Source organism: Anopheles stephensi, chromosome 3, assembly GCF_013141755.1.
Source record: "Anopheles stephensi strain Indian chromosome 3, UCI_ANSTEP_V1.0, whole genome shotgun sequence".
NCBI lineage: Eukaryota > Metazoa > Arthropoda > Insecta > Diptera > Culicidae > Anopheles > Anopheles stephensi.
This window is the reverse complement of record NC_050203.1, coordinates 32,536,382-32,555,673: the sequence shown is the minus strand read 5'-3', so window position 1 is coordinate 32,555,673 and position 19,292 is coordinate 32,536,382. Positions and strand designations below refer to the sequence as shown.

Sequence of the window (19,292 nt, the reverse complement as noted above, 5' to 3'; positions counted from 1 at the left end):
TAGACTTACAAAGAACCAGCCTGAAAACTCGTCTACATCATTCGAAAAATCCCAAAAAATCAGAATTCGGTTGTCTTAATCTTCGACAGCGCGCCATCTTGTTTGGAGCAATTGAGACATCCACCACAATCTGCTGTGGTCCTGCTTAATAAATGACGCCTAATAAAATGATCATTACGCAGGACTGCACCCGACGGCTTGGTGGAAGATGGATTTACCACATTTATCCATAATAAGGGTCTCGTGTGCCCGACTCGCTGGATATTACAATTCTGAGAATCACATTGCTGTAACTGGATTAGACGTCAAAGGTAAACGGATTACCGGTTGCACACATCGGCAATGTTGAAAGCGAGCGAGTATCATCTTGACCAGTAGTAATACCCTTTTAGCATGTTTTTTTTCTCTTAACGAAGAACAACCAGTGGAGCTTGAATGTTCTAGAAAAATATATAAAGTAAACAAGAAAAAAAGGCGACAGTTACTCACCTGTAGCGCATGAAGGATTTGGGAAGTGAGCGACTCTTGAGTTTCATCTCAAATTTTCGCTTGATGGAACCGCTGGTCGCTAACGATGCTGTCTGGCCCACTCCCGTCCGTCCCGGTTTGGTCGTTTGAGGTCTTCGTTCGTTCGTTTCGCGGAGGATGCAAACCACGATCACCGATGGGGGTTCAAAAGAGGTAGGGGGAAAAAAGCCATTGGCAAGAGATGGGAACAGATTAAAACCAAAACTCTGGAGTGATATTAATATTTAACAGTAAATCATTGTCCAGTTGCATGTGAGATGGGTTGGAGCGTGATAGAATTAAGGGGTTGTAAAACAAAAGAAAACTAAAATTTACATAGTTGTTACGCTTATCAAAAATCGGAACGGATGATGATTGTACCATTTAATTCGTTCAAAGAAATCGTCATAAAATCCTACTCCTGTCTAGCCAACGAAAAGATAGATAATCTTTACCTCGGGGTGGCACCCACGAACGAAAAGTTAAGCAAATGATATTTATTTCTCGCGTGAAACATTTCTCCAAAAGTGAAAGCTCGGGTGACAGAACGCTTTTCATCTTTGCCTCGTCGTTCGGTGGGTTTGCGTCACTGGCAGACCTTCACGCTGTGTGTGCGTGTGTCATTTACGCACCCGGTAAGGAAAAACTCCTCCAGTGAAATATTATGTTTCGCCCCGATCTCTCTGTGCCCAAAGAATGCTAGAAAAGGGGTTTTTCTCACGAGACCGGGGCGGTAATGATAATATTTTCTCACCCGTTCTGCCATCACAAAACCCTCCACGACGCACTACACGGCGTTCGTTAGGCTTAGGAATTCATATATGAAAATATTCATAAGGAAATTGATGCTTCAGACGCGTTTTTGTGGAATGAATGAAACGATAGAACGGTCCTTGCGACCGGGTGGCCATTTCAATACCACCTGCCGGTATGCGATTGCTTCCCGAGCATGGGGCGAGTGAATTGAAACGGACCATTTTCTAGGAAGGCACCGTACGCGTCGCTCCCACTGTCAATCGATAGCCCACACAGTTGATAAGGATATACACCTGCGGTGCAATGATTTGGAAGAAAAAGGATTCAACCAGTAACGATGACAGAGAAGCGAAGATTTTTGCGCTTGAGTGAGGCGAATGTATCGATCAACACCAGATTATCATACGGTGCGGAAGATGAGCAAAGATTGAAACATTCGTAGCCCGGATTTTTGGATCGCCGGTGAAGGAACGAATGGATGCGTCCAACATTTTTAAAAAGTGATACGATTAAAATTGCAAAACCGAATCTACCGTTGTAAAGGTAAGAAATCCAGCAAACGAAAAGAAAATTAATTAAAATAGCTCAGTTCGAATTCAAACAACAACGGCTTTGCTCGATTGCATGGACGATGTGCTGCCGATTGCCTACATTTAGGCGCACTCACATACCGTGCAAAGGAAAAGCAAAGGCCGGTTGCTATGGATGCCGTTTTAAAAAGTAAACGAAAACCGTTACATCCATTGTGTCGACCATCACCTGTCAAGCCTAGAGCCCTGATCCAGGGATAGTAATGGGATGCGAGGAATGCGTTCATGCTTGCGTTGACGAATTATCGAACGAGTTAATTGAAATTACTGATTCCTACCAGATAGCTTAGCTTACCTTGCTCTGCCGTCGCGCTGTTCGATGCCAGTGCCAGTGCAAGCCGTGCCGTGCTGATTGCCGACGGTCGTCGTTTGATGATGTCGCTGCTGTTTGCTACCATTGCCATTGGTACGGTGGTGACTTTTCCCGTTCGCCGACAGCGCACCCGGTCCCATCGGTGATGCCGTCATTGATGGGCCGTTATTACTTTTAACTATCGACAGCGTGCCACCGGAACCGGAACCACCGTTACCGCCTCCACCGCCGACCGTTACGACGGTTTGGCCGACGGTCGATGAAACCTTCCCCTTGGATGGGAAGGCACGGTCACGCGTAATTGGCATCTCGTGCTCACCGAGAAACGTTATCGAGTTTGCCTTGATGATCGTGCTGATGATGTTGCTACCGTTCCCACCGGCATTGCCCGACTGCCCATAGTCGACCGAGAGGCCTCCGGGTTGGGTTGGGTGTGTCGGTTTTGCTGCCGGCCCGGACGACATCCGGTAGGATATTGGTCCGGCGCCATCGTCATCGTAGAACTCAAAGTTTTGCTGCTTGCGTAGAATGCGTTGCTGCTGTTGGTGTGGTTGATCCGGCTGGTGTTGCTGCTGCTGCTGCTGCTGCTGCTGATGTTGCTGATAGTAGTGATGCTGTTGGCCAAAGCTACTAACACCACCGTAGCTGTTTGCCTTCACCGGTACCGGTACGGCACGCCCGGCTACGGACGCACGCGATACGGCCGGTTCGACACCTGGCTTCGACGTGTTCGGCCACATGATGGCGGAACCGTTGCTAATGTGACTGCCATTGCTACTGTTGCTACTACTGTTACCACCACCGTTGCCCCGTGCTCCCCCGCCCACACACGAGTCCTCCCCGGCACCACCAATGAATATCACTTCGGCCGCCGGCACACGCTTCACCTTGGTCCGGCCCAAACAATTATCACTACCCGACTTGGACAAGTATTGCGCACTCTGTTCCTTCGAATGTTCCTCGAGCGCACTCGCAGTTGCACCGGACGACACGCCACAGTGTGGCCAAAAGTCACAGGAGCTAGCGGTACAACTGAAAGTATAGAAGAAAACATGCGTCATGGTGTACTAAAGGGAGAATTCAGCGGCATTCGGCCAGTCCGGCAATTGGGGTTGCTGTGGGTAGCAGGGTTAGAGTTTAGAGCGAGCTATTGCTTTTAGTAGTTTAATACTTGCATTGTGACCGGGTTATTGTGCGTTTAGGGTTGCGTTTAAGTTGCCTGCATCACCACTGTTACTTGCTTGTTAAGTCCTATGTTCACTTTTTGCACCGTCAGACAGACTTGTGCGTGTTCAAACTACTAGAACTACATCGAACGAGTTTTTTTTAAAAAAAACTGTACAATTAACGGTTCAATTAATTTTTAACGTGTAACGATGAATGTTTGTTAAAATATATCCTTTAAATTTCGTTTTAGGAAAAGTTTCACGAACGTCCGTTTCTGTTTTGTTGTAAACACCTGTTTTATCCACCACCGCTACCAGCTCAGCACAGCGAGCGGTTATCTGTTTAGACGCACTTAGTAAGACTATATGTTTATACGCTAGTTTAAGACTGGGAGTTCGTTTCTTTAACACCACCATCGGTACCGTGCGGTTTGGGGTTTAGTTCGTATGTTTAGATTTAACAGCAACCGTTTCGTTTAAGCAAGTGCTGCGTTAAAGAGTGTGTGTGTATATATATATGTCTGTGTTTTTGTTTTGTAGTAGAAAAAGTTGACTAATAATTCGTTTTGCTAGACTTTATCCTTCGCAGTTTGATTTTGTTTTGATTAGTTGTAGTAGTAGTCGTAGCGGCACGTGTAGCATTCGTTTCCTTCCATGCTGCGTAACGTTTAAGTAGGTTTAAAATCCGTATTTGTTTACTTCCAACTGGCCTAAACACACACACACGCGCGCTTGTCGATAGATTTTAGTTTGTTATAGCTTTCCCGCCGTATAAATACCGTGTTCCGAACACCAGCACCATTCGTTATTCGTTACACCAGTCCCAAAAAAGGTGACGGAAGAGGCATCGTTTAGGTTGGCTAGTGCTCATTAGGCTAGCCTTCTTGTTGGTGGCCACCGAGTGTGTGTATGAGTAGTGTACCCGTTTAGTTTAGTGGTTTCTGGTGTGGAAGAAGATTGCTTGCCGTTGGAAGATGCGTATGGCGCGAGCGCTTAATGGTCTCCGTGCTCTCTCTCTCTCGTGCGCGCTCTTTCCGGTTCCGGTTGAAACTGTGTGTGAGCGACTACGTGTACGTGTTCTACTATATGTGTCTGTCAACGGTCTGAGTGTGCTACTCTACTACTCAGCGAGGAACGGTGTGCTAGTAAGCTAGTTTAAAGCGCCATCTGCTTTACTGTGAGCGGTTAGGGTTTTGGTTTGTTTTGTTGTTTTGGCTTTAGTTTAGTACCTTCCAGACGACGGTGTTCCGGCGATGGTTGGCGGTGGCATCGCGCTTCTGGCAGCCGATTCTCGATGCATCTGCACCTTGTTCTTGGTGGCGTACAGAAATTTCTTCACCAGCTCGGCCTCCTTAAAGGTCGCTATCGGTTGTACCGCGGCCGGTTCCGGTCCACCGTACTCCGGTGTCATGAGCCGCTCGTCGTACTCGGAGTCGGGCGTTTGCTGTCGCATCAGGTATAGGTCACTTGGTTTCTGATAGCCCGGCACGGGCGAACGTTCCCTCGAAACTGCCGAGCGCGTTTGTCGGTAGGCCGAACCCATCATGACGGGTGAGCGGGCCATGGTGACACGGTTCAGTTCGTACGGCAGCTCCGGTTCGTATAACCGATTCAACCCACCAAACAGTGACGTCTGTGGTGAACGGTTGCGCGAGGTGGACGATTGGCTGGTGGCGTACTCGTTGCTGGAGGAGTTGGTCCCGGTAGAACCGAACACGCGATCGTGCGAGTAGGACCGCTTCTCGTTCGTCACGTACGTGCGCTTATCGGACATCCGATCGGCCAGCGGCATGCCCAGATTGTCATCGAACGATTTACTCTTGTCAAACTCGTACTCGTACGGGTGGGTAACGCCCGTTGCGCCTAACCCCAGTCCGTAGTTGTTGTTGTCGAACGACTTGCTCTTGTCGACCACGTCCAGCGTGTGGGATGCGGTTTCACGCCGCAAACGATCGAGCGTACTGTTCGGTGAGATGCGACTGTACATGTGCGTTCCTCCCAGGCTGAGACTGTCTTGGCTAAGCAGCTGGGCGGATGTTGGAGGTCCCGGCTTGCGGCCCATAACGTTCGGCGTGGCATAGGTGGGACGCTCCTTCGGCGGAACCGTACCCAACCGTACGACCACCTTGTGAGGCATCTGCTGCACTGGCATTTGCTGGCGACTGGGTGATCTTTCAGACAGCTGGAGCGACCTGCAGCGACGAGATGGAGCGATCCCGATTGTGACAGAAAGCAACATATAGATTGAGAGAGAAAAAGAAGAGGAGGCAATTAGTGGCGTTCGTCTGATCGGACCGAGCCTGCTTCGAGCACTACCGGACGTGAAGGCACTGAGCTCTTACGAACAACTTTGCTCTACAGTATCGCAACAGACTCTAGAGAACGAAGGCGCTAGCGCAGAGCGAAGTATAAGTACTAAGGAAGAACGTAAAAAGGTCACAGCCAAGCGGCGGATGTGCGAATGGGAATTAGAGGGTGTATTACGAATGTGTTACTAGATGCCGAATATGTTGAACCACATGCCCACATTATCCCACCCGAATTTTGTTTATTTGTTCCTAGTTAGCGTTTTCCAGCCGCTTTTCCAAGGCGGGTGCGTGTGCTGTGGTGGTGTGAATCCTGTGTCGGTAGCACTAATGTGTCACGCCGTTGTGTCTGGGTGTCTGGATAAGTGTTCGAGGTGCTACAAGTACATCGAAGGAGTAGTGCCGTGTTACGTGGACGCTTCGATTCGTACAGGACATCACACATCCTTCATTTTGATTACCATCTACAATCGAACCAGTCGGTCCGATTCCGTGACCAGCTTTGGCGCTAGGTAAGGCCCAACGCCACCATCGTTTAGAGGTTAGTTTGAAGCAACAAGTGTACATTAGTTATTATTCGGTGGCGGTTAGGAAGAAGAAGATAAATCCATTAGCATTACGATTATGATTAAAGTGAATATGAGGATCAATATGGATGCCATAAGATTCCTATACTTGTGGAAACAAAACTGGATGAAATGGTAATGAATGAAGGCGATGTGAGATGTGGGATGTTAATTTCGATAAAGTACAGCACAGTTAGTCGAGTTGACTGCCTGGGAGCAGAGTGCCGGGGGAAATTCTTGATTAAGAAACTGATCGTATCTTAGTGACCTTTGGAGACAGTATAACAGTCACATACATTGACTTAGAGCGAGTTGGATTGTGCCTGGATAGTGCAGTACAGTACGAAATCAACACAAAATATATTGCATGAATGTGAGAGGAAGGTGAGTTCTGGAAAGTTTGGTGAAGCATCGTGACAGAGACAGTGAAAACCAAAACCAGAGTGAGCGAGTGTGCGGTGATGTTGGCGGTGATGATTGCAAGCACTAGAGCGATACTACTGAGCGGCAACAGAAGGCACTATGGAGTCAGAAAATGAAGCCGCTACCTTAACCGGACAAACCCCCCCTCCAGTGTCACCTACCTCGACCGGCGTATTTTGTAATCTCCACCGAGGACCCCGGAACTGGCCGGCTGAAGTCGCACGTTACCCCGGAGCTGATTGCGCCGGTAGGTGGCACTCGGGCTGTTCGTCGGTACGTTCTCGTCCCGGCTATAGCTCGAGCTGGACGAGCTACGGCTACTGGTGCGCATGTAGCCCTCGTCGTACCGTTGCCGTTCGAGTGTGCTGCTACGCGAGCCCGAGCTTTGCCGCGATACGAGCGACGATTGGGAGCTGTTGTTGCCCTGGTCACCACTACCCCCTTTCCGTTTGCTGCGATCGTCCGGTGTCCGGGAGCGTTTCTCCGGAGTCAGAGATCGTTGCTTCTTGAGGTTCCGTGCACTGCCGTACTCGTCGTTGTTGTCGTACAGTCGTTCGGGTGTTAGTGATCGCTGGGATTTTAGCAGGCCGTGCGTTGATCCGGCCGACAGCAGAGCGCTCTGGCTCTGGCTGGGGCTACCGCCGGTAAACGATGCACGGCCCTTCATCTGATTGATGTAGGAGGTGGATGATTTGTAGCTAAGCGCGAGCGAGGAGGACTGGTCCTCGCTGATATCGTCATCATCATCCACATCGTCGTTAGAGTAATCTGGAAGGATAAGAGTCAAAGGGCGTTGTAACGATCCTGCCATTGCCCACGATCAACGATCGCGATCACCTACCTGATCTAGCACCACTATCACAGGAATTGAGCCGCTGATTGCCTACCGAATCGGACCGAAACCCGTACGGGAGGCCCGGCGCCGAGTTCGCCTTGGTCGAGAACTGTGATCGGCGGGAACGGTGTCCGGCGCCGCCGATCGAGCTGCCCGCATCGAGCGACTTGTTCTTGTCGAACTTCCGTAACGATTCGCTGGAAGCGTAGCCAAGGGTCGCTCGGTTCACCGTAAGACTGTTCCCGGGAATAGCTTTCGGGAAGATCGGTGAGCTCAGCTTGGCCGGTTTCTCCTTTTTGGTGAGATAGTTTGGCGAGTTGCCGGTCAGGGTGGCGAACGTTGGCGAACGATTGCGTCTTATTAGCGAGCTCTTGAGCGGTAGCTGCTGGTGCTGCTGTTGCTGTTGCTGCTGCTGCAAACTTCCCATCGAGCCTGTTGGGTTGAAATCGTACTCGAAGCTTTTCGAAAAGGCATCCGTACTGCTGCTACTGCCCGGCCCGGTAGATGTACCGCCGTATCCTCCCCGCTGCTCGACATCCTCTTCCGGCGGACGTCGGTTGCGTCGATCGTACTCAAAGCTGTGGGAAAAGACCATGCCCTTCGGATTGTGGTTCTCATTGTCCACGACGGACAGAAATATTCTCGTGCCGGGTTTGATGTCCCCGAGGCGCGTTTTATTGGACTGTTGCTGCTGATGCTGTTGCTGCTGTGAGTCCTGAAACGCGGGCGGTGGTGAAAGGATTGGAGTTACTGGTGGTGGACTTCCATCCGCTAGGTTGCGCTTTATCGACAGACAGGCTGGGCGGTTGCCTAACGCAGCGGTCGATGTTGGACCCGCCCCAGGATCTATCTTCAGTATCGTTACATTATCCTGCCGTTGCTGTTGGCTGGACGGCCGGGTACCTCCCTTGCCCCGCGATTCGTTGCGGTTGATCAGATCTTCCAGTTTGCTTGCGCCGGTTCCGGGTCTGCCCGTGTACCGGTTTTCATCGTACTCGATGTATTTTCGTGTTACTTTCGATCCAGCTCCCGCTGCTGCTGCTGCTGCTGCAACACCCGATTGCGGTCCCGTCGGAATGCCGGAACCACCGGTACCGTGTGTTCGTTCGCTGCCAGCCAGTGGGTAGGATCCGGCAACACTTCGGCCCGGCTGAATCGGCTGCTGTCCACCGGTTACCTGCACCCAGCCAGATTTATTGAGAAAGATGCCATTCTTTTTAACATTCTCACCGAACAGGTACGTCGGCTTGCCACCGTTCGCTGCCGTCCGGTAGTGCATAGTGCTGTCCAGTTCGCTCTCTTGCTGCGTTCGTTCCCCGCCGTCAGCACGGGTCGCTCGTTGTTCGGTTTCTAGTGATGATAGTCGTCCTTCGTCCACCAGCCCACCGCCACCATCCTCCGCATCCGTTGCCGTGAGGAAGCTGTCGGAGGATGTGGGATCCTGTCGGCTGCTCACCGGGAGCTCCGGCAGTGGGAAGTCACTGATGTCACATTCATCGTTGCCAATTAATTTCGCTCCATCATCAACGGGCTCGGTTGTTTGGTCCGGTGCGTTGACGTGCTCGCCGGACGCTTGGGTGCGTGCCGGTGTTCCGGGCAGCGAATTGGTTGGCACCACTTCCTGGTCCGGCGATGGCGTTGACGGTGACTGGTCCTTTGATCTGTGAAGTAATGAATGTACAGGTGGATTACAATGGATCCTACAGGCGGGACGAACCGAAAGCAAGCTAAAACATTCATTTAATTAGCAGCTTGAGTGTACTGTGGAAAAACAAATGCTTCGCGATGTACAATTTTATCTTTTGTTTAGGGCCACGCGAAGTCATACGCGAAGTGCAAAAGGTTTTTGAGCAAATTCGAGCGGACCATCTTTTCATAAGGATTAATGCAATTTTAATTAAGACCATCAGCCGAATGTTGTACCAGCTTCCACAGGCAAGAACTTTAAGGGGCCCACATTCTTCCTGAGCTGAGGAATGTCTGCGATTCAGTGAATGAAGCTTGTTGTTCCCCAAAACTGCTCTCCAAGAACTGCCGATTGTTTTATTCGGTGCTTTAGTCGGGCAAATGAACATAAATTGAAGCCCAGTGCCAGTTGTAATCTGGTGGAGGTGGCAAATGAGTTTCATTTAGGGAAGTGTGGCATGAACAATGGCGAACAGCCAGCGGTTGCATGATGGTTTTTCGTCCGCCATTGTCATTATCACGGAACGATCGGAGCGAAATGGTGGTCTCAGTTGGTTTTTTTTTCTCTTCCGGGTCCGGTTCGCTTTAGAGGGTGTCAGGCAAAGTTCTGAGAAATCTTGCCCGTTCCCATTACCATCGGTCGGTTTTGTTGAAATTAATGAAACTCATTCACGACGGTGGCAAAAGCGTCCTTCTGGCTTTGTTTTGGTATATTACCTTTCGGGAAGACTTCACAGCACCCACCACAACATCGAGCTTTTCGGGAGAGGTTTCCCGGCTCCTGGAAGTGTTGGAAGTCCTTTTCAGGCACCATGCATTGTGAGAAAAATGAACCCCTGAAATGTCCTGCCCGAATAGACAGGCAAATATTTGCCAATCTTGATGTCTCTGCCCGGGTTTTCGGATGAAGTGAGGAAAAAATGATCCGTCTTGTGTATGTGCGTTTTTTTGGTTGGACAACTAGCTGCAATTTCTTGCCAGAACGGTCTGAAAAGGTTTTTTTTTGTCTGTTCACCCGGGAGTTCCTGTTTTGGGAACTGAGGACATCAAAAAAGGGACGAGGCGTCAGTAATTAGTTTTCCCGCTCGTCACGTCAAAAGCTTGTTTGTTTGGCCGGTCGAGAGGCAAACAAAGGGGTCTGCTCAACATGAATGATGGGTTCACGGGGGAATGTCCCAACGGAATGTGATAAAAATCTTCACCGTACAGAATCCTTACATCATGCGAGTTGAATATCTTGATAAGATTAAAAGCTATTCCGCATACCAGCTGGAGATAACAGGTTAATCTTACTTGCTTTGAAGAATCGTAAAACAGCTAATGCGAACCATTTCCACGAACGATATCAGGTGTCCAGCGCAGGACATCGTTTCTTGTGTTGGCACAGCAAACAGAAACTTTTCTAATTACTCTTATCCAAACCGATCGTCCAATGGACGGTGGTGGCGCGAGCTATTCCATCATACTCCTGACGTTGCCATCTTTCCCCTTTGGCCGCAGGATCCTCATCAGATGCAATTACGCTGGGGTTTTACTGTTGAATGTTGATACAATTTTTCATTCCATTCGTTGGAGTGGCGGCGCAAATTTTCTCCCAATGAGGACATCCACCGGGGAACCGGGGAGACTATCCGAGACCATGATTTGGAGATAACGCTTCTCAAATTCGCGGCCCGTGACAAGCACATTTAGCCGTGTAATCATTTATCATTATTTTAAATAACTCTTTCAACAAAACCGAAACCGTGTCTGCAGGTGGGTGACATTAGCGTCCAGGACACACGCCTACGCGCACCGACCGGGGCTTTTTGCGACGAAGATTGATTTTGAAAGCATAATTAGGCCTAACGTAGTTTGGGCAGTTGACAGTGGCAGAGAAAGCGAGCGTTTCGGTTGCGGGTGTTTGATTAATGCTTTTATGGTCGTGGTGTTTTGTGTCAGCCGAAGATGGTGCCGCGTGTCACACCGCGTGAAGGTTGTTTAAATTGTGCATTGAGTGTAATTGTGGGCCATCGGTACGATTAGATGAAGATCGTGGATGATTCAAAGAACTTGATGAGACTTGTGCCTCGTGGAATACTTTTAATAATTTATATTGGGAAGTCTAAGAACAGGAGCTAATGAGAGGTCTCATGAAATTCTATAAGACGAGAAGAAGTAAAGTCAAATTTTTTTTCCAATATTCAAGTGCAATAGAGCCTGAAGTCTACTTTCTTCGAATATATTTTCTACACCAAGGGCTTCCAGGAAACCTCCGATACATTGAGCTTACATTGAAAATTGAACAAAACCTGGACCAATCATCATCGTTTCAAACTTTTTAAATATTCTCCCAAATTTGGCCAACATTACGCTTTCCCATTCCTCATTTCCCAGCTCTCCCCACTGCATCTCTCTGTCGCATAAGTTGAATGACGCAAATATAATCGCACAGTAGGCGCAGAAGTCAGTAAAGCACATCCCGGAAGTAGCGTACCATGGAAATTGCTCTTGAAAGTCTGGCAGGGCGGTGAACGTGAGCCGGGAAAAGCCGGGATTCAGAAGTCTCGCCATATGCTCAAGTTTCCGAGAACGAAGCTTAGCGCTTCAAGCGCTTCGTTTCGATTAGAATTAATGCTCCGCTCGGTGCTGGACGATAATCCAGCCACGTTTCGCTGCTCAGGTAGGCTGTAGACGGCGTTTCTTTTTCCCTCGAAACAAAGCACTTTCTTTTATCTGTATCTCACACGGCAAGATGCAGCTGACGGCTGAATTGTGTCTAAGTCCGCATTGCTCATCGGGCCACATAAAATAGAACACACACACTCGCTAAAGTTCCGTGCTCGTTAAAGTTAATTACCGAGCCAAGCTTTTCCCACGCCCATTGCTGACGAGCTGGGGCCCACCGGAAAGCGTTATTCGATTGCTATTGAGGCGTCTTCGCAACTTTTTGGGTGTGGAAGAATGGGAAGCTTACCGGGGGCGTAATTCTGCATGACAGCTTAGAGCGCGCCACAGATTCTCACCAACTCTCTCTCTCAATCGAGAGAAGCCCTGACAGCTGCTCGGAGGATAATAATAATATTGCAGCAGCATCAGCAGTTCTTATCATCCCTTACAGTGACCCCTTCAACGCGTTCGTAATTCGTTCCGCGAAAGGAGTAAAACTGATCCCGAAAGCGTATTATAAGTACGGAACCAGTGAGCCAGTCTGTCCCGCTGTTTTCTGGCATCGTCAGCCGGTCTCGTTAAAGGTGGAGAGAAAATGTGCGAAAAATTAACGTGAAATGGCTGATTGTAGAAAAATCAGACAAAACGAGAACATAATTACTAATCCTCACCAGCCCTGGATGGTTGGGGCTTAGCCTAACGAGAAGGTTCCCGTGTATACTCGCCCGTAAACGTCCCTCTTCTTCATGGGGTGGTAAGTGAGACGTGGACAGTGAAGAAAAAGTTTAAATATATAAATTTTCTCCTAGCGCAAGCATATTGTTCGGCTGGCTGGCTTTAATCTCGGATAATCTCAATTGGATTGAAGAGGAGCGTACGTTTCAGTGGTGCTTCAAATGCTGAGCACGGGAATGACGGGAAGGATAAAGGTTTGAGTACGGTTGACTCAGCTCAACTGTGTGTAGAGTGAATAATAATAGAAGGGGGATTTTTTTTTAAATATTTTTTATAATTGTGTGTAGAATTCAGATTGAAGTTTGTAAGTTTGAGCATTTGAGGTCTCCCTGACCTTATTTTAGTTTGATCTCTTCTAGAGATTGACGGGACAGTTTTAGTTCCCTTGACTGTACCCGCTAAGTCTTGGGATAGTCCTAACGAAGACGATCACACGATATAAACGGAGGAGGATAGCTATAAAATAAAGGAATAATTGTTAAGAGGGATAGGAACATGCGGCTACTATAGGATAATTGCGTCAAGAACCCTAAAGTTGGTGTGGAAATTAACTTGAGGTGATTTAAACCCAGGTTTCGTACACTGCGAGAAGCTGCACAGTTGATAGGTGTAAGTGTTCCCACCTTTGAAGTTGTTCAAGAGGTCACCTATCTGAGGTCCAAAATCAGCATCGACAACAACATAGACGTTGAGTTACGATCAAGATGACTTACCATCGGTCATAATACAGGCTGAGAAAACTTCTTCTTTAAAGAATGCTGTCGCGATGCACGAAGCTGGAACTGTATAGAACATTTGGGCTGCTCGGTGGTAGATGCGACAGTGGCACCGGTCTTCACACGGCATTACGGCGGTCTTCACATGGTATCATTAAGTCTAAAGTCAGACATGGCAGACATGACCTAGGAGGTCGTTTGGCCAAGAAGGAAGAAGGAAGAAGAAGACCTCTGAGACCTCTGAGACATGGAAGTATTTGACGAGTTAGTTCCTCTAAGCTGCGTTCTAGAGGAAAATTCTTCTAAAGATTTTTGAGCCCTTAATTGCTAAAGAACAATGGAGGAACTGTCACAATAATGTCACTCCTAATGTGAAGCAAATTATATCCGTCAGAATTTGCATGACTGGACATGTCATGAAAATAGCACCGAGGTCGTCCACATGTAAGAAGACCCAAACTGAGATGGAGGGATGGCGTTGATGATTACGAAGAGGATTACGCGCTTTAGGATTACGGGAAATGATATCACACAGTTTCTTAGAGCTGAAAAACCATGAAGGATCCAGCTGACTGTTATTGGCTTAACGACCTGCGCTAGGTCATGTCGACCTTCTGATGGCTTACTAGACTTAACGATATCATGTAGTTGGACAGTCAATATATACTATGGGGGACGATCGTGATGAGATTCGAACAATCGTTCTGCCGTGCAAAGACTGGCGCCACTATCACCAATGCCTAGTACCTTGACTTGTGTATTCCACGACGTTTGATAGTCAATTCTTGTATGAACGGTATGGATGAAGGGAATCTTGAATAATATGTTAGACAATTGCCAGTAAGTAAGTCAGACAATTGTCAGTAAGTCTATCCATTTCCACTAGCCTCGATTGGAGACAGTCACAGTTGCTTCTCCGTTTAGCGCCAGCCAACGCGAACCCTGTTTTGCGAGAATCCCATATCGATACGAAATAAATCTGCCGCTCAGGACATTAATAGTGCGAAAAGCATCGGTGCGTGTGAAAAAAAAAGCGATCCGACCCACCACCGGAAGCACACAGCAGTCAATTCCACGCACAGCCACGCTGGCACACAGCATAATGGCGATTGGCATCGTGTCACGCGTTTTACGAGTGAAATAAAACTCCATGCTCCGTACGCGTGAAGGACCCTGGGGGACCTTTCAGGGTAGTGACGCCAGCAAGCCATCTTGCCGAGCACGGCATTGTGGTTACGGTGGGTTGGAAAAGACGCCACGCGAAGCAGGAGCTGAATCAACCAGCGTACTCCGGCATCGGAAAAGCATCAGATTGAACGAGGTAAGGACTTGAACGATGAATGGGAACGGGAGTGGGGAGCTCTCTCGTACTTCCCATTTCTTGCCGGGGTCGCAGTTAAAAAGGGGGCCACCTTTCGCGGCAGCGACTTTCATCAAATGGCATACATAATTTAACGGAAATGGTCTCGTACCGATATCCGGAACCGGCGCGTATCCTATTACAATGGATTATTTTACGCGAGCGGAAAGCTCCTTGGCGTGTGGAAAGAAAAATCTGTGGTTTTGTGGTGGAAAATTTTATAAAAATTGGATGGGAACAGTGTTAAATCATGTATTATGATGATATACAAACGCATCGTTTATTGAGCAGGTAAATCAAGAAGTTGGGAATTTTTTTTATGACTTACTTTTGCATTCCGGTCGGGGGTGTCGGGTGTAAAAGCTTTACTCCGGCCGATCGATTAAGCGAGTGGAAGCGATTGAGGCCAAAGTTTAAAGTGCAATTTAAAGTTTTGGTCCCCCGGAAGAGGATGTTCGTTTAGAGAGGAAAAAAAAGTCCTTAATTGCCACGTGTTCTGGTTAATTAATAGCGTCTTAAGCCGGCCGTCTTGTACCGACGGCCTCCAACACTAACGACAGTTTGGAGCAATTTCGGGTTCGAACATTAAACGGAAAGTTCGACTTTCCGAACCAACCAACGCTTCGTCCCGTAAAACGACAAACGGTAAGAGACGCCACCCATCATCACCACCACCAACCCCAACCAGTTAGTGGGTACAATTGTTATGAAATCATTAAAAGTTGTACCTCAGGGGGGAGCGGTGCTTCGGTTCGCAATTATGAAAATGATCAGCTCAAACCGTTCGCGGCTGAGAAAGTGGGGGAAAGTTCTACTAACCTCCTGTTGCGAAAGTAGTGACACAGTAAGGGGTTGACATTGGGGGGTGAATTTTGGAGTTGGAAAATACAATCAATATTTCGACACCCGGCAGTAAAAGTTTTTACCATGTGTAGCACGTCCCACCGCACAGTCTTTCTACTACGCTCTCGTTGGAGATGAGGTGAAAAAATAAAGAGGAAAAATTAAGTTAACGCTACTGCTCTCGTACTGGTGCTGTGGAAGAGATGCTATCGGTTCGATGGCGATGGCATGCCACAGAAGAAGGTTCGAACAAAAGAAGAAGCATTCCGATACGATCGGACGAAGAATCGTTTGATGTTTGGTGCAGCCGAGCAGCGTATGTGGGTACTTACTTTAATGAATATGAAATTATTCCTGCCTTCCGTAGCGAACGGCATGCACAGGAAAATCATCCGGCGTTCTATGTGAATTTCCCTATTTTTTTATTGGGAATACGTAGCTGGAAAAATTTTCCCCCTTAAAATCGATTCCCTTTCTTTTCTGTGTATTTCTGTTTGGCATTCTATTTTCATGGAAAATCTCCCGAATAAGCAATCGAAATCGATGTCCAATGCTCGGTATTTCGGTTCGTACTCGAACGCCTCACAATAGACGAGCGGTTATATTTTTGCTCCATCTACCCGCCACTCTCCTTTTCATCGCGATGGTTCGATCTGCCAATCGTCCCTTTACGGCCTACCATTCCCTCCCTTCTGTCCCTCTCCACTGTCTCCGTTCGAGATGATTTTCCATTTTCCCCCTTACCAATGCGCTGTAGTTTAGAGTTTTACCGTACACTGCACAGTGGGAAAGGATCGAACAAATGATGGGTTAAAATTGCTTATTGTTTTTAACAACGGGTTTTTAATTGTGGAACTTTTCAATTATGCAATGGAATGTTGCATTCAGTTAAAGGAAAATTTGCAACGCGACTGAGGAGTTTTTTCCATTAGCTATGGATTTTCTGTCGAGTGTTTTGTATGTGTGGAAGGACAATAGAGAAGCGGCTACAAAGACGAGCTCTACGAGCTGTTCAACGATCTAACCGCATCGTGCAGCGAATAAGTCTCGCCAGGCACCGATGGACGGGTCATGTTATGAGCATTACACTGGATAACCCAGCCCGTAAAGTCCTGTTAGGCCGACCTTTTAGAGAAAATTTTGTTCAATAACCACTTTCTTATTTTACAGCTAGTTGGAAAGCTGTTCCACAGTCGCGTGGCATATTTTCCCTCAAAGAATGCAAAATTTCCATTGTATGATTGTAATACATCACTAACCAGTCCAACAGAGTGCTTAAAATATTCCATTGTTTAATTTAAACTCCTGTATCAATTGTATTAAAAGTAGATACATTTTAATAGAACCTTTGCCTTTACTGCCGAAGTGAACAATACCACACGGCTGTTACTTAAAGATTTTAGCTGTGTAATAGCTTTCAAATTTGTTCTAAAGCACGAAAAATATCATTTTTGCTTAACGTATTACAAATATTGTTGAAATATTTTGACCAAAGTTCTGCGAATTTTGAACAGAATACTCAACACAAAGAACTCAGAAATAGAACTTACCATAAAGAAATAAAAGCAATAAACTAAAATGTAGTTTTCTTTGGGCCATCTTGAAGAAATTTAATAACATGATATGAAATCTGAGGAATTTTTTTAAGTTTTTGTGTATGTAATTTGTTCATGAATTTTTAGTAAGAGCCGAATCCAATATACGAAACCTTTTTTTTTCTTTCAACTTTGACAACTTGTTTTTCTTTTCAAAAAAGTATTAAAAATATAAAGTAACAGTTTTTTTTAACGTTTAGCATTGAAAACTATGATTGGTTTCGTACTAGCTCAATTTGGCCCCTTTGCAACCCGCCAAACGCCCAAAGTACACCTGCTCGAAAGCCTGAACTTTCGTTCGGGATGAGCTTCGGTGAGGAGGTGGATAGCAAAAAAAGAAGATGAATAGGTGAATGGAAGCTAAGATAATATTTTACCAAAGTGGTGAAGCAAACTTTCCACTCCCCAGGCCCTCCCATCGACCCTCCCTTCCCATTGGAACTCAGTGGAGGTTGAGAACTGTTTTCTTACGAGGCTTACCGAAGTGTTACAGAGTGTGGCAAGGTAAATAATGACATTTGGCCCTCGGTACGGGGATGCTAGTGGCTGCAGCAACTGTACAGTCTGCTCGTGTGATGGTTCAATAAAATGGATGGATTTTGTGTGAGCGAAACAGCAACAGCGGTCGTTTATCATAATACACTTATCGGGTTTGTTTGGAAAATATAGAAAAGTTTTAACAAGAGCGATTGTGTCGATCGGCAGGAAATGTTTAATAGTTTTGAACGGAAAGAGTGCTAAGAAGGGGTGTTCGATGTTTTACATAATTTAAAAACTATGAAAAGATGTACAAAATAATTTAAAAATAGATTAAATTTTTTATAAATACTAACAAAAGCAACCAAGAGCAAAAGTCGTCTTAAAATGTTATTTAGGAAAAACAAAAAAAAAAAATAGATAAATGCTAATTTTTAGGCAATTTAACTCAAACTTCCAAAAATAAGAAAAGCATTCAAAATTGAGATATGATTGAAAAGACTTATTGAAATTCGGTATCAAAATGTATACTTACTGCCCTGTCACAGATGTATTCCGGACCAATATCCAGTTTCATAAATCCATTAGAAAGTTCTTTAAACTTCATCTTCATCACGCACACACTCACACACACACACCGATCCTGTGATGGTGAATAGAGCCCTGCCTAACGGCCGCCCACGTTCAAGAAGTTTTAAGCCCGAACAAAAACATCCCGCAAACAATGGCGGTCGATGGAGGTGCCTGGTGGTTTGTAGGACAGTGACTCTGTGAAGGATCGAATGCGAGGTGAAGCCCTTCGGTTCAATTTACCTGACCACATACACACAATCGCACGACAGACCAGACCAGGCTGGGCCAACGATTTTTCTCGAGAAAGCACTAATGCCTTGCAATACGCTTCCGCACGAATACTCATCTCGATACGGAACCAGGAACTGGGGTGCTTCTCCCGGGTAAACGAGAAGCCTACGTCACCGGCCTAATCCACCTCTAATCGGATTGAGTTACCCGAGTCGTTTGGTTTTGGACGCCGGTACCGGTACCAGTCTCCAGTATCCGTTTAAGTCTTTGTCCGTTTGATCGGCCTCCTTGCAGCACGAAGAACTAAAACTATCCTAATGGTTCGGTTCCTACCTATATTCTTGGAAAGTTTCATCGAACGTACTTAGTGTGTGTGAGTGTCAATCATTTATCCCTTTGCCGTGCATGCACAAGCGAATCGTAGGCTCACAAAGTACACGAAGTAATCAATTGACCACCTTCCACAGCAAAAGCTTTCTCGACGATTTATTGTTCTATCCGGCACGGAAACGATTGCGAAGCATAAAGCTGCCAGTATTCAATAAGAATCTCAACCCCCGTCCACTTCACAGCACTAATCGCATTTTGTTGTTGATAATTAATGTACGAAAAGCGTGATAATTCTGTCGATAAATATTTACCGGCCGCTTTCTTCCGTTCCGAACCGAGCGTAATTGATTTCACTGCGCGCCTGCGGTGAGTGTAGAAAATTGAAGGCTTCTGTCTGGTATGGAAAGAATAATGTAACAAAAACGTGGACCGGGAGTGTCGGCAATAGGACGTCCTCCTTCTCGTCCTCTTCCTCCGGCCAAAGTTTATGTGCGTCATCGGCGTGGAGTTTGTAGACAGACACAGCGATGGAACGTGCGTAATGCTCGCTTTGAAGCTAATCGTCATAATGGCGATGGGGAAAGCAGTAGCGTTGGTGAAGTTATTGTGTGGTTGGTGCTTTGGAAATTAAAATA

At 46.9% G+C, this 19,292-nt stretch overlaps 1 protein-coding gene across 3 annotated transcripts in view; it reads right to left on the bottom strand.

The window, feature by feature from the left end:
• LOC118509543 overlaps positions 1-19,292 on the bottom strand; it is a 209,845-nt gene that overhangs the window by 59,129 nt on the left and 131,424 nt on the right. For all 3 annotated transcript variants that reach the window (XM_036050291.1, XM_036050288.1, XM_036050290.1), the window contains exons 6-10: positions 7,469-9,123; positions 6,789-7,395; positions 4,562-5,524; positions 2,149-3,198; positions 490-621 (exon numbers count right to left, since the gene is read on the bottom strand). In XM_036050291.1, the coding sequence (XP_035906184.1) occupies positions 490-621; positions 2,149-3,198; positions 4,562-5,524; positions 6,789-7,395; positions 7,469-9,123 (4,407 nt within the window). The remainder of the gene's footprint in view (positions 1-489; positions 622-2,148; positions 3,199-4,561; positions 5,525-6,788; positions 7,396-7,468; positions 9,124-19,292) is intronic.